Source organism: Martes martes (genome assembly GCF_963455335.1).
Source record: "Martes martes genome assembly, chromosome: 8".
In the NCBI taxonomy this organism is placed as follows: Eukaryota; Metazoa; Chordata; class Mammalia; order Carnivora; family Mustelidae; genus Martes; species Martes martes.
The window spans coordinates 484,965-506,380 of record NC_137895.1 but is presented as its reverse complement, the minus strand read 5'-3'; the positions used below and the strand labels follow the sequence as shown (position 1 = coordinate 506,380).

Sequence of the window (21,416 nt, the reverse complement as noted above, 5' to 3'; positions counted from 1 at the left end):
GGTGGGGGGGGGGTGGGGAGGTGGACAGACCACACCTGTGCCTCAGGCGTCCTGATAGTAGTTGTTGAAGTTGATGCGCAGCAGAAAGTCCTCCAGGTGGGGCTGGTAGCCTCGGTTCACCAGCTTGGTCACCACTGGGGGGGACCGGGAGCAGCTCAGCCGGGCCCGCCTGCGGGCTCCTGCCCCGCTGTCCCCAAGCCCGCCCGGCCCTGGGGGACAGTCACCTTTAAAGAGGAAGTGGGAGTAGTACTTAAAGGTGCTGTAGGACTGCTGCATGAGGGCGAAGTTGGGGTGTTCCGCGCCCCGGGCGCCGCCGGCGGGGACCCAGGGCTGGGAGATGAGCTGGCTGCGGAACTTAAGCACGAGGCTGAAGATGCTGTGGATGACGTTCATGACCGGCGCGGCCTTCTCGGTCAGCAGGCCCCTGAGGAAGCGCGCGGCCGACGGTGAGGGGTGCCCGGGGCCCGGACCACACGCGCGGAGGCGCCCCGGGTGCCCGGCTCACCGGAACACGGCCTTGTGCAGGTACTCAGCGTGCGCGCGCTGGATGTCCTCCAGGTCGCCCACCTGCGCCAGCCGTGCCCGGAACTCGCACCAGGTGACGTGCAGGATCTGGTTGGCGATGTAGCCCTGCGTGACCTTGACAAAGTGCTGCATCTCGTGCTTAAAGAGCTGCAGCTGGCGGAACTGCACGGAGCCGGCCGCGCGGCTCACCAGAGCTGGGGGGGTGGGGCGCGGGTGTCAGGCGTGCACGCGCGCGGCTCACGAGAGCTGGGGGGGTGGGGCGCGGGTGTCAGGCGTGCACGCGCGCGGCTCACGAGAGCTTGGGGGAGGGGGGTGTCAGGCGTGCACGCGCGCGGCTCACGAGAGCTTGGGGGAGGGGGGTGTCAGGCGTGCACGCGCGCGGCTCACCAGAGCTGGGGGGAGGGGGGTGTCGGGCGTGCACGCGCGCGGCTCACCAGAGCTGGGGGGGGGCCGCGGGTGTCAGGCGTGCACGCGCGCGGCTCACCAGAGCTGGGGGGGTGGGGCGCGGGTGTCAGGCGTGCACGCGCGCGGCTCACGAGAGCTTGGGGGAGGGGGGTGTCAGGCGTGCACGCGCGCGGCTCACCAGAGCTGGGGGGAGGGGGGTGTCAGGCGTGCACGCGCGCGGCTCACCAGAGCTGGGGGGAGGGGGGTGTCGGGCGTGCACGCGCGCGGCTCACCAGAGCTGGGGGGGGGCCGCGGGTGTCAGGCGTGCACGCGCGCGGCTCACCAGAGCTGGGGGGGTGTCGGGCGTGCACGCGCGCGGCCCAGGACGAGCTGGGGCCCCGGGCCGGGCCTCACCTGCGCGCTTCAGGCGGAAGCAAATGTCCTTGAGCGTCCACATCATGAGCTTGAGCTGCAGCAGGAAGGAGAAGATGCCGCTGTACCTGCTCAGGCAGCCCTCGGTGAGCACCACGTTCAGGGGCCAGTCGACCTGCAGGTGAAGCCAGCTCAGCTCAACGCCCCTGCGGGGACCCCCCGCCCCCCCACCGCCACTCAGCCAGGCCCTGCTGACCTTGTACCTGAGCTCCAGGCAGCTCAGCACGTCGGGCGCGTTGGGGGCGAAGGCCTCAGGCAGGAACTTGAGGGCGAAGGAGAGGTTGGCGGCGTGCGGCGTGTCGCCGTGCAGGCTGTACCGCAGGGCCTTGCTGAGCACGGAGTTGAGCACCAGCGGGTTCAGCAGCTCCCCGGGCGTCTGGCCCGCCCCCAGCTGAGGCAGGAGAGGGCACAGGCGTCCCAAGGGGGTCCCGGCACCGAGGCCAGCGGCCATGCCCACACCACGCCCCACGGTCACCTTCTCAAAGAGCAGGTCGCTGAGCGACTGTGCGAACTCGCCGTCCTCCATGAGCAGGAAGTGCCGCAGTGCCTCGAAGTGCGCCTCCAGCCGCAGCTCCACGAAGAAGTAGTCCACGGCGGCCTTGTTCACCAACGAGACGCTGGCCGGAGGGGCCCGGGGTCAGGGGCGGCGGGGCACGGGGCGGGCAGGGCAGGCACGGCGGGCAGGGCAGGGATGGGCACTCACTGCGCGGCCAGCGGGGCGCTGATGGAGTGCTTCATGAGCACGGGCAGCGGCAGCAGCTCGCTCAGCTGCACCGCAGTCTCATCGGCGTCCGAGCGGACGCGGGGGTCCTCCGGGAGGGCGAAGGCCCGGGGAAGCCCATGGTGTAGCAGGTGGGCAACGGGAGGCTCTGCTGTAGGGTGGCAGATGGCCGTTCAGCAGGGGACCCGCCAGGCTCCCGCCCGCCCGCCTGCCCGCCCCTGTGACCGGCCACTCACACATGGCCTCGTAGCTGTCCGGGTACCGCTCCAGCCCGTACTGCTCTGCCAGACCCGCCAGGTAGGCCTGCTCCCGGGCCCAGCGCTGGGCCGCGGCCGCCTCCTCACCAAGGCCGGGGCTGCTCTGGGCCGCCACGTCGTCCTAGGAAGGAAAGGGACAGTGGGATCCCCTACGTGCAGCCCCATCCTGGCAAGCCAGACCCCTAACCCCATCTGTCCTCACCTGTGAGCTTGGAGGGTGACTTGGAGAGAGGTCCTCTGTGTCCCTACTCGGTCCCAGTCCTGAGCAACACAAGTGGGGCAGGAGGAGTATGAGGGCCCCTCCACAGTGGGACCTCCCAAGTCCCCAGGGCTGCAGACTCCCTGCCCAGATCCCTCCTGGGCCCACAGGTGCCACCAGTGATAGGAGAGCTGTAGGGGTCCCACTGACCTGGCTCTTCGGGGATACCATCACCCAGGTCCCCAGATGCAGCCACCGCGGATGGCAAAGCCTGGAGGCCACGCTGCTCCCCACTGGAACCAGCCACCTGGGCAGAGTTGCTGTCTGAGGCCGTCTCTGTAGGCAGCCGTGGCTCGTGCTCACAGACGGGGCTCTGTGCTCTCAGACTGAGGCCTGACCGGGACACCTGGTCATGGAGGCTCTGGCAGGGCCTGGGCATATCGGGCTGGCCTTCCCCAGAGAGTGCACTCAGTGCCACGTGGGACTGAGACACGTGTCCGTGGACGTTCCACCGCGGTCGGGAGGGGGCCACGTCCCACACGTTCTCCCCCACCTTGATGCTGGCGTCAGACACGTGTCCGTGGACGTTCCACCGCGGTCGGGAGGGGGCCACGTCCCACACGTTCTCCCCCACCTTGATGCTGGCGTCAGACACGTGTCCGTGGACGTTCCACCGCGGTCGGGAGGGGGCCATCCCAGAAGTACAGCCGCCTCTGGGAACGCTGCCTTCTGACACATGCTCAAGGAGCTGCCCCATGGCCTGACTGCTCCCTTCCTGGGGGACGGTGTGCCCAGCAGGGTGGGGGTGAGGCAGAGCCACGTGCCTATCCGGGACACCTGTGTCCTCTGGCTGTGTGACACTGTCCCGCCACAGCTGCTGCCCCTCATTGCTCAAGCCACCTCCAACAGTCTGCGGGGGCCCTGGGGAAGCCAAGGGGGCTACAGCGGGCCTCAGGATGGTTCTGAAATCATACTCCTGTGGCCCAGCAGGCCCTGTGGCCACCACATCGGATGGAGCCGAGGGAGGCAGGTCGGAGCCGATGGTTTGTAGCGCCTCCTCCAGGACAGGGGCCACGCCAGCTTGCGCAGGCGGCTCGGCCTCCTGGGCTCTGGGCAGGAAGTCTTGGATGCTGAGGCCCTCAGAGAACGGCCCTGGCCCGTCCCTCGGCCCCGGCTGCGGCTCGGCTCCTGGCCCCAAGCCACAGGCCCCTGCAGCTGGCGGCCTGACTGGCTGCGGCGTCCGCGAGTTCGGGCAGTCCCAGGCAGCTACATGCCGCGGCTCTGCACACCCGGAGTCGGAGCTGCTGCCGCTGGCACGGTACTCACGGCCCAAAGACAAAGTCTGAAACACAAGCGGGTGTCAGTCTCCCAAGCTCGGTTCTGCAACCAGCACCAAAGCCGAGAACTGTTGGAACAGGCCAGTGCAGACGTGGGGCATTCAGCTCCCAACCCCATGCTCTGCACCCAAACCCTGCCCCTGGCTCCTCACCTGGGAGCCAGCAGCAGGGAGGACGGCCAGTGGCTCCAGGGCCTTCCCCTCAGACACGTCCTTCAGCATCCCCTGAAACTCAGCAAACAGTGGTGAGCACCTAGCCCTGCACCATCTAACCCAAAGCCTTGGCGCCCTCACCCAACACACGGAACCCACGGCTCCCAACTGCCCAAACGGGCCACAGCATGGAGATGAGAAGAGCCTGGGCCTACAGAGAGCACCCCACGCTGCCCGCCATCCGGCGCCAGCACAGCCTCCTCCCAGTCCCGACGTCCCTGGGCAAAGTTGCCAACCCTTTCCCGGAACCCAGGTCTGCACGCACTCTCAGGGGCTCTGAGACCGCCGAAGCCCAGGGGAAGAGCTCCCATCGGAAAGCAGAGATACCTGAATGTGCTTCTGATCTTCTACGAGGAAACGAAGCCGTGCACTTGCCAGTCGGTGCCTCTGGATCTTCCACAGTGCCTTCTGCTCTCGGCGAGCTGCTTCTGCCGACAACTTGCTATAATGGTCAACCAGTGCCTGCCTAAAGCCACATCCAGAGAGACCCAGCTGCCACGGTCGCCCGACACTGTCCAGCTGGTACCCCACGGGCTAGGATGGCTCTCCACGGCAGAGGCCCTCGGCACCTTCCCAGGCCAGCAGCTGGTTCCCGGTGGGGCCCCCTACTGCACCTGCAGGGGCCTCGCTGGGCAGGTGTTCCTGCCCACCAGACCAGGACCCTGGAGGACAGGCGCCTAGCCAGGGCTCAGCTGACATCTGCTGAGCAAACACCAGAATGAGCCGCTACACGGTCGGAAGCAAGAGGACAGGCAGGAGGCCCAGGGCTGCCAGGCCCCCCGTACGAGAGGTACCTTCCTGTTCTGCTGAACTAAAGACAAGCGCCAAAAGGTACAGCGAGCATTCGGCAGCGCCGCTCTGCTTCCCTGGCAGCTCTCCCCGCACGTTACTCACAGCGCTTCTGGTCCTTTCACCAGCAGGGAAGGGGGTCAGACCTGGACTAGCTCATTCCCACTCAGATGCCCCAGACCAGGGACACCGCCCTACACTTTGCTGTCTCCCATCGACGACAGAAGAACATCCACCCCACACGCACATAGGTGCACACGTGCCCAGATGCATGCACACACACGACACGTGCTCCGTGAACAGTATCTAAGGTCAGGACGACTGTGGTCCTGAGAGAAGAGGCGGGAAGAGACAGCCCCCCACAAAGGTGCCCCCGGGAGAGGCCGGCTCTGCTGCCGGGTTACAGGAGACAAAAGGGAGGGCAGGGCAAGCTAAAGGCGCCACGAGGCAGCCTCCTGGACACCGGGCTGGACAAATGCCCCGTCCATCTAGCGTCAGGCTCATCACAGGCTTAAAAATAAGAAAAGGGATGGGAGTTGTTGAACTTGAAAAAAACAAGAGACAGACAAGTAGGAGAGACAGACCCATCGTGCGCGCCTGTCTGGGTTCCAGTCCACACTAACCCACCGCGAGACGCGCTGAGGACGGGGGAGCACACTGAGCACGGCAGAGCTGCCCGAAGCCCTCGGCCCAGGCGCACGCTGGAGCTCGGACCCCCACTCTTCACACACACGTGAGAATCTTCAAGATGCAAAGACGACCGTCACGAGATCACGCCAGGACAGCCCAGAGTGGCCGCCTCACCCACGGCCGCCTACCTCGCCTTCCTCTCCAGCTGCTCCTCCAGGGCCCTCAGCCTCCTCTCCCTGTCGCGGAGCTCTCGCGAGTAGCCGAAGTCGTCATCCAGGGCCTCCTGCCGGGCTGCCCGGCGCCGCTGCACGAGGCACCACACGCAGCCCCGCGGGTCAGAGCCGGACCCCACGGGCCCCCTCCCCCCAGCACCCCCGCACGAGGCCCCAACCCCCGGCAGCCGCACCGCCTACCTCCTGGTCCTGCACAAACTGCTCCTTCAGCCTCTGAAACTGTTCTCGCTTCCGGGCGTCCAAGGCCATGCGTTCCGAGGTCTGCCGATCTGCGTGGAGATGAGGGGTGAGGAGTGGTGAGGTGCCGCACAGGCAGCCCCAGAGCCACGGAGGGTGACCCGAGCCCCACGCACCACTGAGCGCTCGCAGGACCCTGGACGCTGCTTCCCGAGCCTGGACGATCAATTCTTGCTTTGCAATTTCCATTCGTAATTCCTGAAAAAGACCATCTGTCAACACATCCAAATTCTCTGTCCCCCGCTCTAGGACGGCCTCAGAGCAGGGGCTGCTCAGACCCCACACAGGCCCCTCCACGGGCAGCACCGTGGCTCCACAGCCTCGGCAAGCGACATGCCCCCCCCCCCGCCCCAAGCAAGCCGGGCCGTGCCCCCAGGCCTGCGCGCACCCACCCCAGGGGAGAGCAGGAGTTCGAGGTGGGCTTCACGGGGATGGAGGACCAGCCCCTCCCTGCCTCCACCCCTCCTCGTTCTCTCAGGTCTCCCCCGGGGGGCCAGGCCAGAAACGGCTTTCCATCAAACCCCTCCCTGGGCACGCAAAACACTCGAAGCTCAGGTCCTGGTATACCAGCCCCTTCCGAGCAGGAGAGAACCTCTGGTCCTGCTGCCCAGGACTGGGCCTGTCCACCACCCAGCCAGCCCCAGAGAGGAAAGGACAGAGCCCCCGCCCGGGCATCCCCCACCCAGATAACCCTACCCAGACACAGGGCACCAGGGGCAGCCTCCCCATCAGCCCGAGACCCTCAGAGGGCAGGGAGACCCCACGGCACCCAGCACCTTCTCCTCCTTGCTGATGGAGCTGTGGCGTGCCACCCTCTCCATCCGCCCCACGTAGATGGCACAGTCTCTCTCGACCTCCTTCAACTCCTCAGGGGAGAAAATCACCGAGATCCGAGGGACGGGGACATCAGACCAGCAGAGGTAATGCTACCAAGAAGGAAAAGCTGAGGTGAGCCAGTGACATGCAGACCCACGCCCAGCTCTGCCTCTGTTCCTGGTGACCTGTGGGGATAGCTCCCTTTCTCAGAAATGTTCATTCACCCGAGGGGCATGGCTCCAGGACACCCCAGATGGGTTGTGTGTGGTCTCTTCCCAGGCCACGGCTGCCTCCCACCGACGACCCTCTCCTCGGCCTCCCTCACTGGAGGAGTGTGAGCTACAGGCCTGGGCACAGGCCTTGAGCTCAGCCCAGACAGAACAGACCCCATCCCACAGCTAGCCAACCCCCAGCCCCGCTCCCTCCCCAGGAAGCCGCGGCCTGTGCACTCCCCAGCATCTGCCCCTCCCCATGTCCTGGCAGCTTCGGTCTGTTCTCAGCCCAGCACAGGGAGACCCCATGAGCCACAGGCCTCCTCCCAGCCCCATCCTGGGCAACCCGCCTGCACCCCATTCCACAGCTCTTCACCCCATGGACGACACGTGGGCCGCTGCCAGGCCTCCTCTTTCGAGCCTGGCAAACCCTTCTCCCCCAACCCACTAAGCCACGAAGACATGACTCCCTAAACCAGGTCCACCTTCCTGGGGATGCGGCTGATAACTGTCCCACTGGGGCAGTTTCCTACATGGAGAAAGGAGGGAAGGAGCCCACCGCCCCTTTGCCTCCGAAATGCCTTTGCTTCTCATCCTGTCTCTGGACAAGCTCCCACAGACTCGATGAAGCTGCCTGTGACACTCGGGAAAATGAGAGCTGACCCCAAACTACAGACACAAAGGGACAGGAGGGCGGGCCCCCTCACCCGGGGGCAGCAGACTTTCAGCAAGTTGATGGTCTTTCCGCAGACGTACACGTCGTGCGCAATGTGCTTCAAGAACACAGGGACGCAGTCCTCCACCTCTTTGGAAATGAGCACGTAGCCGTGGGTCCAGTAAAACTTATCTGAATTGGGGACAGGACACACGGCCGGCCGGGGTGGAGCACTGGCCCTGACCCACGTGATGGCAGAGGCCCAGCCCAGCCACCAGCAGCCACCTACCTCTGAAGCCCAAGTACTCGTGGTTCACCTGAATCATGAACTCACCGCAGACATCTCTGAAGACGCCGCTGTACACCCAGTCGTGGATGAACCTGCCACGGCGGATGGGCCCACAGTGAAGGGTCAGGGCGGCCACAAGCGTATTCTGACCAGCGAGGCCACAGCCCAACCCCCTCCTGCCCCAACTCCCCACGCAGTTCTCCCCCTCCTCCCACACAATCTCCCCCATCAGCAGGTGTGCGACAACAGACTGCTGTTGTACATATACGGTGGGTACACAGTCTGCGCGGGGTACATGGTCTGCACGGGGTACGTGGTCTGCGCGGGGTTCACGGCCTGCATGGGGTACACGGCCTGCATGGGGTACACGGGGTGCACAGGGTACACGGTCTGCAGTGGGTGCGCAGTGTGCTCGGTACACAGTCTGCGCAGGGTTTACTGGGTGCATGGGGTACGTGGTCTGCGGTGGATGCACGGTGTGCTCAGGGTATGCAGTTTACGCGGGGTTTGCGGTCTGCATGAGGTACGCGGTCTGCATGGGGTACGTGGGGTATGTGGGGTGCACAGGGTACACAGAATGCGCGGGGTTCGCAGTCTGCTCAGGGTCTGTGTTCTGCACGGGGTACGCAGTCTGCTCCGGGTACGCGGGGTGCACAGGGTACACTGCGCGGGGTTTGCGGGGTGCAGGGGGTACATGGTCTGCACGGGGTTCGCGGTCTGCTCAGGGTATGCGGGGTGCACAGGGTATATGGTCTGCGCGGGGTACATGGTCTGCATGGGGTTCACGGTCTGCACGAGGTTTGCAGGGTGCATGGGGTACAGTCTCTGCGGGGTGCGTGGGATACATGGTTTGCACGGGGTTCACGGTCTGAGCAGGGTTTGTGGGGTATATGGGGTACATGGTCTGCACAGAGTTCACGGTCTACTCAGGGCTCACGGTCTGCGCGGGGTACATGGTCTGCGTGGGGTTCGTGGGGTGCACAGGGTACACGGTCTACGCGGGGTACGCGGTCTGCTCAGCGTACGTGGTCTGCATGGGTTCATGGTCTGCGCGGGGTTCGTGGGGTGCATGGGGTACACGGTCTGCACGGTGGGGGACTGCGGGGTTCACAGTCTGCGCGGGCCCCACCTCGTGTAGGGCTCGCAGCTGGTCTTCAGCAGGGACAGCAGCACGGGGTAGTGCTCGTTGCTGCAATTATCCAGAGCTTCCTGGTACAGGTAGGAGAGCAGCTTCACCCCCTGGAGACAGCAAGGGGAGGTTCAGGGCACTCACCACACGCCCCTGACGCCCAGCAGCAGCCCCACCACCCAGCCGCCCCTCGGGAAGAACCAGAACTCACGGTGGGGAAGGCGGCCTTGGGTTCCCCGCCGCCGCCACCTGGGAGCGCAGTGCCCACGCCACAGAGCTCGGCCAGGTACCTAGATGCAGAGGCTGCATGAAACCAGGTGGGCAGACGCACCGCACCCCCAGGTCCAGGGACACCAGGGCAGAATGTCCCCCAGGCCCATCTCTGCCTACCTTCACAGAGTACAGGGACTCCAGACCAAAGCCTCCTGCCCGGCCCCTCCCTGCCCACCCCATGCACCCCCACACCCTTCTCAGGCTCGGACAAGACTCAGAGCCACCCTGTGTCTGCGACCCTTCCCCTGCACCTGTCGCACCCCACCGCGTCCCGCCCAGTGACGTCTCCTCTCACGCGCTGACTGGGCAGACCCTGCCCAGACCCCTCGGCCTCCGCCCTGCTGCGGTCCACGTCCACATGGCAGCACCGTGCGCCTGCCCCGCCTCCCCCTGCACCCCACCGCTAGCCCCTCTGCCCGTGAGGTGTCCTCGCCCACTGAACCGCCCTCCCCAGCACCCCCAGGCCCCACACTCCCTTCTCCCAAGGGCACCCACTACACCACTCCACCCAGTTTACCCCCTGGACCATGAGCGCCAGGGGCCAGGACTGTGGGGACCCTGGGTGCCTTTCAGGCAGGAGCCCCCAACCCCAGACAGGACCTGCCACGGAAGACCACCAACAGATACTCAGCACACAGCACCCGGGGAGCCCGTCGGGGGCAAGGGCCCCTGTTTTCGCCAGCCCTTCGCAGCCCAGCAAGCCCCACAACGGCCCCCTGCCAGGGCTCACCTGAGCTGCCGGCCCAGTTTCTTGAAGAGAAAGCCAATGGTGAGGAGGCTCAGGGTGGGCGGGGTAGAGAGGACGCAGGCCCGGTAATACTGCAGGTACCTCCTCAGGCCGCTGGTGAAGGCCTGCAGGGAGAGGGGGCTGGAAGCAGGGCAGCCGCGCACGGGGATGCCGCCGCCGCACGCAGAATTCGAAGGACACCACTGGAGTGGGAGGAAAAGCCTTGGCTCCCATCCCCCAGCCCTGAGGAACGGTCATCTCCGGGTCATGCCCAGGGACCCCCGCCCAGCTGGAAGCAAGGACCCTTCACGAAATCCCAGGGCCCAGACCAGCTACACCAGGAAACCTGGGACTGTGGGTCCCAGGGGGAGCTCTGAACCACCGGGGTCTTGACCACACGTGCGTCCGGGGCTGCATCCACGGCCACGGGGCCCTGGCTCAGCCTCCGTCTCCACAGGAGGTCTGCACGGAAGGCTCCGGGACAAAAGTCAGTTCCCGCACCAGCCATGTCCCCCAACCCACACGGCGGTCCCTCCCATCTTCGCCGGTTCCCTCCTTGCCTCCCCCAGCCGCCCCGTGCCGTGTCACACCTGAACCTCATCAGGTCAGCCGAAGGCAATGCCACTGGGCCCCAAAGTGCCCCCGCCGGGCCCCAGCGCCCCGTCTCCTCTGCTGCTGTTCTCTCTGTTCTCCCAAAGCTCCTGCCCCGTCCGGAGGCCCGTCCCTCCCAGCAGCCCACACCTGCTGCCCCGGGGCTAGGGGTGCTCTACCCGGCACATGGGCCGACTGCAAGGTTCTCCAGAACAGATGGCTCAGCCCCAGGGCCTAGAACTCCAGTGTCACAAATAAGGGAGGACACTGTGCGACTCCCTGAGGGCCGAGCAGGGAGCAGGCAATGCATGCCCACCCCGTACTGCCCTGGCCCCGAATGCCGGCTGCACCTCTGTCCCACGGCCTAAACACAGGCTCCCCAGGTCTGCAGGTAAGTGACACTGGGCTAAAACATCATCCCAGGGGAACCCCGTTCCCAAAGAGTAGCTGTCAGCTTTTAGACGTTGCTAAGGAAACAAAAGGTGGTCCTGGGGTAGAATTCTGAGGCTCCCGGGAAGGTCTGGGACAGCCACAAGGCAGAGGGCCACACCTGGAACACGAGGCCCTTGCCACACGAGGAGTCCAGCACAGGCTGCAGAGAGAACTCGCTCAGACGTGCATAGTGCGTCCCACACTCGGCCACCTCTGAGAGGAGGCTGCTGATGCTCTCGGGAGAGGCTCCGGACACGTGGACACCTCGCTTCACCATGAAGGTCTGGGCCGGCTGGACAGGGCAGAACAGAGGCTACTGAGTCAGGCACCCAGAGCCCAACACGGTATCGTTGCCCCCCTCCACCCCCTCAGCACGGCGCAGTGTCCCCAAAACCACAACGCACAGACAGGAAGCACCAAGAGCGGAGAGCAGATGGCCACCCGGCAGAGCCGACCGTCCCCCACTCAGCAACAGAACCTGCGCCTGCAGAGACGAGGCAGGAGCTCTCACGGACCAAACTGCAGGGTGAAGCCCACCGCGGGTGAGCGCACAGGGGAACACGCGGCCTCCCGTGCGCCGCAGCTGTGCACGCACAACACCTGCGGCGCAGGCACCGGATCTGGTCGCTTGGCTCGCAGGGGCACCCGAAGGCGGTAACACAAGGCTGCGGCTGAGCGTGTTCTGCAGTCACGGAGGGGAGCCACGGGCCGGCACAGCGGGCCGGGCAGGCCGACGGACAAGCCCCAGACGTCCCGGCCGATGCAGCTCTAGCAACAGGCTCCAACAGACACAACACCTCCCAACACGCTAAGATGATAAATGTTCTGGGCTGCCTGGGTGGCTCAGTGGGTTAAAGCCTCTGCCTTCGGCTCGGGTCACGGTCCCGGGGTCCTGGGGTCGAGCCCCGCATCGGGCTCTCTGCTCAGCGGAGAGCCTGCTTCCTCCTCTCTCTCTGCCTGCCTCTCTGCCTACTTGTGATCTCTGTCAAATGGATAAATAAAATCTTTAAAAAAAAATGATAAATGTTTTGTGCGTTTTATTGCAATTTAAAGAAAAATTTAACCAAACAAAAAACCCTCCCAATAAAGAAGAGCTCGGGACCAGACAGCATTATCAGTGAATTCTACCAAACAATTGAAGAAATAACACCAATCGTTCTCAAACTCTCCCAAAACCCAAAAAAGGAGAATACTTCCCAATTCTAAGAGGCCAGTATTGCCCTGATTCCAAAGCAAGATAAAGACACTATAAGAATGGAAAACTACAGGCCAACATCCCTTATGAATATAAATGTAAAAATCTCTGACAAAATACTAACAAATCAAGGCGCCTGGGTGGCTCGGCTGGGGAAGCATCTGACTCTTGGTTTCGGCTCAGGTCATGGTCTCAGGGTCGTGGGATGGACCCCCACGGGCACCATCCTGGACGTGGAGTCTGCTTGAGATTCTCTAGCTCTCCCTGGCCACCCACCCAAAAATGAATAAATAAATGTGAAAAAGAAAATACTAACAAATCAAATCCAGCGGCCTATTAAAAAAGGGTGGCTCGGCATCCAGGAATCGATCAGTCCAGCCTCACCGAGGGTCACGTTGGTCTGCGAGCTGCTTTAGCACCATGGCAGAAGACATCAAGACCAAAACCAAGAACTTCCAGGATTTCATGACCGCTAACAGGGGAGACATCTCCGTGTGCGAATGGTACCGGCACCTGTACGCGTCCCCAAGCCCCATATCCTGGGTGTCAGCCTGGGACGACCACCAGGCAGGAGGCATGTTTCCTGGGAAGGTGGGAACTGGTTGCACCCCCCTCCCCTCTGCCCTCCCTCCATCTCCCACCTGTGTGCCTGCTGATCCCCATCCTGGGATCCTGAATCACAGCTCAGCTAACAATAAATACTCACTGGAGAAATGAAAAAAAAACAAAACAATAATGCAATAAACCACAACAGAATGAAGAAAAATAGTGTTGCCTTAATTGGTGCAAAGAAAGCATTTGACAGATTCCAGCACACTTCAAGATAAAACCCACGTATGACAAGCCCACGGTTAGCACCACGCTCCACGGGAAAAGACAAGATTTTCCCCTAGGACGCGGGAGGCAGGAATGTCGGTTTTCACCACTTCTGTTTAAAACAGCAGTGGTGGGGCGCCTGGGTGGCTCAGTGGGTTAAGCCTCTGCCTTCGGCTCGGGTCATGGTCCCAGGGTCCTGGGATAGAGCCCCGCATTGGGCTCTCTGCTCAGAGGGGAGCCTGCTTCCCCTCCCCCTCTGCCTGCTTCTCTGTCTACTTGTGATCTCGCTGTCAAATAAAGAAAGAAAACCTTCTAAAAAAAAAAAAAAAAGGAAAGAGCAGCAGACACCTGCCATGACCTGGGGAAGCCCTGAGGACACGGTGCTGAGTGAAACCAGCCAGACACAGAAGGACAAGTCCTGGCCCCACTTCTAGGACGCACCCGCAGTGGTCAGACTCAGAGCAGATGGTGGGGCCGGGGAGGGGGCTGCAGGGGGAGAGTGTGTGATGGGGACAGTTTGGGAAGTTCAGGTTGGGCAGATGAAAAATTTTGGAAACAGTGATGATGATCACACAACACTGGGAATGTAGCTAATGCCACTGAACAGCATACTTAAAAGTGGTTTAAACAAAAAAAAAAGTGGGGGGCACCTGGGTGGTGCTGGCAGTTAGGCATCTGACTCCCAGTGTCAGCTCAGGTCCTAATCTCAGGATCGTGAGCTCGGGCCCCGCGATGGGCTCGGCGCTCAGTGAGGAGTCATTCCCTCGACCTGCCCCTCGCCCCCCACCTCCCAAGCACACACATTGTGCACTCTCTCTCAAAATGAATAAATCTCACCCCAAAAAAGTGATTAAGATGGTAAATTTTCTCTTATGTGTATTTTACTAAAACTGAAAAAAAAAGGAGGGGGATCGCTTCCACAATAAGGTCATTCGTACAAGGCCTCAAAACGGCATTCTAGAAAGTCTCCAGAGGGTGGCCCTCACACCAGCACCCCCATCAGTCACCTGAGGAGTCAGCGGGACCACATGTCTCCGGGACCACATGTCTCCGGGGCAACCCCAGGACATGCACTGAGCACATACTCAAGTTCGAGAACAGCCACTTTGTAACGACGCTTAAGATCCGGAGAGGCGGCCGCTGACACGAGAGAAGGCTGCAGAGTGCGCAGGAAAGGCTTCATGCTCGGAAATGCATTCGTTCACTTTACGAGAGCCAAAAGGCAAACGGTAGAAAAGCGGCAGCTGCTGCTCAGAATGAGCACAGTCCCGCCCACCGGCCAGGAGAGAAGCCCACGGCACTGAGTAAAGCCAGCGACCGTGTCCGAACCACGGGCCCCCTTCCTGCAAGGCAGGTGCTCCCCGGGGCCCAACGTGCGCCCCGCCAAGCACAGGGAAGGCTCAGAGGGCCACTCGGTGCCTCTTGAGGATGGTCAGGGAAACGGGGAGCACATCTCCACAGTTCCACCAACAGCAATAAGCATCTCACTTTTGTTCAGTTCTAAAAGGACGTTCATAAACGAGTACTTTTTAGAACTGAAACGAGAAGACCATGGCCATGTCCTCCAGGCAGGCCACGGAGCCAGCTTCCCCGGCGACCTGCGGCGTCCTCCCCCGGCCCACCGCTGAGGCCGGCATCCAGCCACCCACTTACCGCACTAGGCTCCCGTCTGCCCTGCACAGTGCCCGGCCCACGGCGGGCTGTCAAACGGAGCCGGGGCTGTCCCCGCACGCCAGCACTTGCTCACCTGGCAGAGGGAAAACGTGGCCGACACGACCCCGATCAGGACGTTCAGCGCATCCTTCACCAGCTCGCACTCCTTCACCAGGACAAGCTGTGGGGCCTGTAGCAGGCCCCCGCCAAGCACCTGCAGCTCCCCGTGGCGGAGCCTGCAGAACCTGTCGAAGGTGTCCCTTCCGGCCTCGGTGAGGTAGGGCTCCTCTCTGTGGCCGGGGGGGCTGTGGGAGACAGAGGAGGGGGCACTGAGCGGACGGAGCGACACAGACACCTCAGCCGCATGCGGAGAAGCCCGGGGAGAGAGCGACTAAGACCAGAAGCAGCAGGAAGTGCCCCCGCCTGCCCAGTGCCCAGGGCCACACGGCGGTCCTCCGCATGACGACCACACAGTGCCCACAGCAGCACAATTCACAACAGCCCAAAGGCGGAAGCAGCCCAGGCGTCCACGGACAGACGAATGGGTGAACAACACATGGCCTGTCCATAAAGCGGACGATCACTCAGGCCTAGAATGGACACTGACACCTGCTGGACCTCGAGGACATTATACTAAGTTAAAGAAGCCACACACAAGCGTGAGGGCAGATTTTATGTGAGGTGCACTGGCCGCTCCTGCGTCCCGGGACGGCACCAGGCGGCCAGCAGGGGGAGCTCCCGGTCGGGGCGGCCCCAGCAGGACCAGGCCCACCCAGCAGGTGACCCGAGCCCCAGCAACGGCTCCCTCTTGGGAGGGCAAAGAACGGCAGGGACAGACCGGCAGGGACAGACCGTGAGAGCCCCCGCCGGCCCTCCGCATAGCCTGACGAGCCTTCCTTCATTCAGTTTCAAGAACAAAAAGTCTCACAAGTTTTCGGATGTGACGTGCCTGCTGGGTCTTGCAAAAGGGGTCTCCCAGCACACGGCAGCCTCTGGGGGCTCTGCCTCCACATGGTGCTGAGCTAGGAATTCACAGCCACATCATTCAAAAGCAGCTCAAAAAACCAGTTATCACTTTTTCAATATTCCTTTGAAAACCATCAACCCGTACTGAAAAACAGAAAAGGGCTGTTTTTTAAAATCCACTGAAAAAGTAATTTCTTAGTAAGGGGAGCTTAGGGAACACAAGCGCTTTTAAAACTTTTCTTCTGGGGCGCCTGGGTGGCTCAGTGGGTTAAGCCTCTACCTTCGGCTCAGGTCATGATCCCAGGGTCCTGGGACCGAGCCCCACATCGGGCTCTCTGCTCAGCGGGGAGCCTGCTTTCTCCCTCTCTGCCTGCCTGTCTACTTGTGATCTCTGTCAAGTAAATAGATAAAATCTTTAAATAAATAAATAAATAAATAAATAAATCTTTTCATTTTTAATACCTAACCAGCTCCTTTCCCTTTCTCTGCACAAAACAAAAAACAAAAACCTTATTTTTAGGTCTAGCACGTCCAAAGAGTATCATTTATTCTTCAAAGGCAAAAATCACTTCCTGAGGGGGTAACAGGTCCAAGCTTGAGGACAGTCTAACATCAAGACACACGTCTGACCACCAGCACGTCTGTATCCCCATCAGGCATGAGACACAAGATACAAGAACAATACATCTCAAAACCTATTAAACCAAAAATCCTTCTGAGGCACCTAGGGGGTTCATGCGGTGAAGCGTCTGCCTTCAGTTCAGGTCACGATCTCGGGGTCCTGGGATCAACCCCACATTGATCAAGTCCTGCATCAGGCTCCCTGCTCAGGAGGGAGTCTGCTTCCCCCTTTGCCCCTCCCCCTGCTCCTGCTCTCTCTCGCAAATAAACAAAACCTTCTTTTTTAAAGATTTTATTTATTTGAGAGACAGAGAGAGAGAAAAGAAACAGGGGGAGCGGGGACTGGGGGGAGAGGGGGAAGCGGGCTCCCCGCTGAGCAGGGAACCTGATGCGGGGCTCGACCCCAGGCCCCTGCGATCATGACCTGAGCCGAAGGCAGTCTCTTAACCGACTGAGCCCCCCAGCTGTCTCTCTCTTGCTAATAAATAAAATCTTAAAAAAAAAAAAAATCAGGGGCGCCTGGGTGGCTCAGCGGGTTGAAGTCTCTGCCTTCGGCTCAGGTCATGGTCCCAGGGTCCTGGGATCGAGCCCCGCATCGGGCTCTCTGCTCAGCAGGGAGCCTGCTTCCCCCTTTCTCTCTCTGCCTGCCTCTCTGCCTGCTTTTGATCTCTGCCTGTCAAATATATAAACAAATAAATCTTAAAAAAAAAAAGAAGTCAAAAATCCTTTTTAATTGACAATGCATGTCAATTCTTCTTCCCCTCACTCAGCAAGTATGTGAGTGCAGGGGGAGCGGCGAGGTGGACACGCCCAGCCTCACGGAGGAGGCGCCCCAGACGGGAGAAACAAGGAAGCACCGACTTGGATCCCAGGGCGGGGTGGGGCTCCAAGAGGCCCTGGGAGCAGCAAGAAGAGGAAAGAGTCAGTGTGAGTGGAGCTGGGGGGACGCGGGGAGGACTTCACAGGAGGACTGGCCCTCGCTCCAGACCCAGGGCAGCCACAAGTGTCGCAGGCAGATTGACGATGTGCTCTGCTCTCTGTCTCTGCAGGGCAGCACCGACTGTGTGGAGGATGAAGGAGGGGCGGGGGGGGGGGGCCCGTACAGACAGGCCAGTTCCGAGGCGTCCAGGTCGGCAAGTGGGCTGCGGCCAGACCACGGACATCTGCCCTCACTCCCTTGGGAGAGAAAAGCATGAGGAAAGGCCTCTCAGGTTTCAAAGTTCTTCTGAGCTTCCTCGAGGGAGTCGCTGAGGGCAGGCGTACGCTGCGGGTGCCATCCCATCTCTCACCCCCCAGCTGTTCCCGAGTCCACCCTTCCAGGGTCAACACCAGCACCACTATGGCCACGTGCGCACCCTTTGGGAACAGAGCGAAGGCAGAGAATCCCAAATTCCCCTTGTCCCCACGGAGAACTCAGCCGTGACCACAATGAAGCCAAACCCCCGCCCCCGCAGAATGAGCCACAGAGAAACGGCAGGGAGGGCCGGCAGCGGGAGGGCGGCCTTCGGACCTACGTGGGTGCTCAGGGTGAAGCAGCAAGAGGGGTCCCCCCGGGCTCTCGAAGGACAGAGTTTACGGTCCTAGGGCTGAAGGCGGACCGGCAGCTCGGGCTGAGGAGGGCAGCAGCTCACTAGCCAGAGGTCATGGCAGGAAACCAGCAGAAGGCTGGGTTTAAACGGAAACAAGTTCAAAAGATTTGCCAAATGATCTAGAACAGAAAGCCTCAGGGCTCAGGGCCCCGTGGGATCGGGTTCGCACCAGAACAGGCAGAGGATGATACTTGGGGGAGGTGAGGGAGGCAAGGACAGAGAGCTGGTGAGCAATCCTATCTCCTAAACAGTTACCTGAAAAGCAGGAACTAATGAGTGAAATTCCACTAAGCAAATACTAAAAAAAGAAAGTGCTAACTTGTTGGCCCACTTTTGAGATACGTGAGGGGTTGGCGGCAGGCGGGATGGCTAGACTTGCTTTGTGCACACAAGACAGAAAGTTGCAGGACAGGAAAGACAAGGCGACCTCCACCAGCGGTGCGGAGGGAAGCAGGGAGCTGGCCATCCGCTGCGGAGGAATCCACTGCGGGAGAGGGGGGCAGGGGCGGGGGGGTAGATGACCTCGCCAGCAGGAGCGGTGCTCGAACACAACTGGCACTTGTCTACACCCTGGCACGTGTCCATCCTCAGGAGACCCTGCTGGCCCCCAGACGCTGCTCCAAAGGCACTGCACCGCTGCTAACCCTGCCTCTTCCAACCCGTGCTCCCCAAAGTGGTCCTCCACACAACTGCCAGTACATGAGATAGGACAAGAGGGTCCCAGCAGCAGATAGTGGGAAATGTGTATCCTCTAGCCCCAATCCGGGAGCTTCTGAGGGACACCAGCGCTTTATAGACTCTGAGAGTCCTCCGTGTAGAGACCTCTGGACCCGGATGGGCCCAAGGGAGCACTGCTATGACTGGAACTTGTCAGCCAGAGAGCACCAGTGTCAGTCCTCGATGTGAAGACCGTTCCCTCACCAGCACCGTGCCTGGCCCTGACGGCTCAGCCTGCGGGCTGCCCTCCACAGCTCCGACTGGGAGCCCTCACGGTAGCACATCACTCCGCTGCCAACTGACTCTCTCATTTGCAGAAGTTACTGGCACCAGATAAACCTCTTCGAAGCCTGCAAATCCTTTCCCTCAGCATCTCTCTCACCTCCCGGGACCCAGGCCAGGCCACACACTCGCCTGACTGAAACTTCCGGGCTCTTAATCCCATCATAGCTACTCTACAAACAATGGCCTAAGCTCTCCTGAGTAAAGGCCATGTTCACACATTGGGGGGGCAAAGGGCTGCGTTTAGGGGCAAAGGCTCACGTACCATCCAACTTGCTCCCAGCACCTCCGCTTGCTGGCCTCGTAGGTGAGCACAGCATCCCACAGGTCGATGTCTGGAGTCATGCCCGGTTCAGACTGGGAGTCAGGAGTCAAATTAGATGCTGACTGGAACCCTTCATCGTCAGACTGATCCACACTCTGAGGAACCTGGAGACCACAGGAGAGAAGGAAACATCACATATGCTTTTGGGTCTAAATTTCACCCAAGTGTGGTCAGAATTCCTGGACACCGCCCCCCCCAGGAAACACCCGGCACAACACTTCCTCTACTTTTCCCAAGCACGTAGCTACTACACAGTGTTTTCACTGCCACTGGAATCATTTAAGGGATCAATTAAGATGATCAATCTCCAGTTGCATAGGACACATAAAGGCATCAATGTAACTTAAAACGGAATTTTTCATGAAATGGTTCTGATGTGAAAATCCATTTTGGGGAACCCAGCACACAAAAATCATAGTAGGGGCATCTGGGGCGTTCAGTCCATTAGGCATCTGCCTAACTCCCCAGGGTCTTGGGATCCAGCCCCACGTCGGGCTCCCTGCTCAGCATGGAGCCTGCTTCTCCCACTGCCTGCCACTGCCCCCATGCTCGTGCGCTCACTCTCTCAAATAAGTAAATAAATTCTTTAAATTCTTTAAAAATTAAAGAAAAACAAAGAAATCACAGTAAACGGGAAAATTTAGTTTGTTATAGAGAGAATGTTTCATAGTAAGGGAATAAATGAGTAATGATAGCACTGAAATGTTTCAGCAACATTTATAAAGCCGCGAAACACAAAAACCCACAATGATTTACTAAGGTAAGAAATATCCCACGTTCCAGGTGGAAGAAAGGACACAAAACCGCCACACAGTACGAGGGTTCCGCTGTGTGGCTGCTGAGTACCTGACAGGCGGCTGAACCTGCTACTTCCTTGTCATCAAACGTAAACAGCAACCCTAGAGAGCAGGGTAAGTGACCTGACAACACGCCCCGTCCGAAGATGAAAGGCAGCGTGCTGCTCCCGTCTGCAGGTGGGCAGTGGGGTCCTTGCCCACCCAGGTGAAGCCCACTCCAGCAGCCCTGCCTCGCCACAGCTCAGCCACCAGGTGACAGGAACTCGAGTGTTACCCTACCTTTACCATGACCAAGGGGAGGTCAAAGGAGGCATGTCCAGCTGCTAGGGAGCTGGACGCAGGAAAGCACACACTCTACCTTAATGGCCAATCCAGAGAGGTCTGCACTGTCCGGCACCGGGGGCAGGTCCAGTCGCACGTCCATGTCGTACGTGCGGCTGTGCACAAGGGCGCCGAAAAGCGAGACCCGGGTGTCTCTCTCAAACCTGTCACTGCGAGGGTCCCCATATGAGAAGAGCCCCGTGGTGGGCAGGCCAGTGCCTGGGGCCGCCTCCATCACCTGAAGCGCCTTCTGGATCATGTCCTGACATAAGTACTCCTCCCTGGAGATCAAAGACTGGACGTCCAACTCAAACACACTCAGGTCGTAGCAGTCGTAGCCGCCGTACGGCACGTTTCTCCCCACGTGCCTGTTGTTCCAGAAGTAGTCCCTCTTGCGCTGCAGCACCCGAGGGGGGCCGCTCCCTGCCAGCTGAACCAGGAGGTCCAAAACAGACCCCACCTCCACCAGCGGGCCGCAAGGGGCCGCGAGGAGCTCCTCCACCAGCGCCTCCAGACGGTCAGCCTCGGGGCCCAGGCCGCCCACTCTCAAGTCGAAGGACAGCATGAGGACCTTGTTCTTCACGGGGAGCTTCGCGAGATCAGGCTGCAGTTTATGCGTCTCGTCTTGAAAAAGACCCGTGAGGAGGGCACTGTAGGCCACCCTCTTGAGGCTCTGCTTTGCCCTCTTCCGGCTCACGCCGCGCTGGCCCAGGGGAGCCTTCGCGGCAGGCAGGAGGGCCTCGCACAGCTCGTCCAACAGCTGCGGCACGCTGGCCATGCCCACCCCTTCTCAGCTCCCGGCCCCCAGCAGGCGGAAAAGCACCGCGGCCGGGCTGCACCCCGGCCTCGCGGACGCAGACGCGGGAGCGGACCGCACGGGGCCGAGAGCCGGGCGACCCGAGACCGGCAGCGGAGGCTCAGCACTGGCGCTTCCGGGTGCTCGCCCTCCCCGCGCCCCCCCCCGCGCCGCCCCGCCGCCCGCAGCAGCCCGCAGAGCGCCAGCTCGCCGCCTGTCCCAGCCACCAGCCTTCCCCGGCCAGGGGTCACGGAGCGG

General features: G+C 61.2%; 1 protein-coding gene across 6 annotated transcripts; it reads right to left on the bottom strand.

The window, feature by feature from the left end:
- Positions 1-9: 9 nt before the first annotated feature.
- On the bottom strand, positions 10-21,278 carry TUBGCP6 (tubulin gamma complex component 6). 6 transcript variants are annotated; one of them, XM_080810003.1, is made up of 25 exons: positions 20,400-21,278; positions 19,185-19,348; positions 14,839-15,049; positions 11,199-11,372; positions 10,061-10,182; positions 9,269-9,347; positions 9,058-9,167; positions 7,929-8,020; positions 7,692-7,831; positions 6,733-6,882; positions 6,073-6,154; positions 5,900-5,988; positions 5,675-5,790; positions 4,395-4,533; positions 4,008-4,079; positions 2,729-3,860; positions 2,522-2,580; positions 2,299-2,440; positions 2,045-2,213; positions 1,817-1,958; positions 1,538-1,732; positions 1,324-1,456; positions 506-719; positions 225-424; positions 10-134 (listed from the first exon to the last, which is right to left on the bottom strand). In XM_080810003.1, exons 1-25 carry the CDS (start codon positions 21,138-21,140, stop codon positions 43-45), a joined length of 4,959 nt encoding a protein of 1,652 aa, XP_080666129.1. In that variant the 5' UTR covers positions 21,141-21,278; the 3' UTR covers positions 10-42. The 6 variants fall into 6 exon arrangements, with proteins under 6 accessions (XP_080666129.1, XP_080666130.1, XP_080666128.1 ...); XM_080810004.1 differs by having other exon boundaries at positions 1,538-1,958; positions 2,729-2,963; positions 3,072-3,860; XM_080810002.1 differs by having other exon boundaries at positions 1,538-1,958.
- Positions 21,279-21,416: the final 138 nt, after the last annotated feature.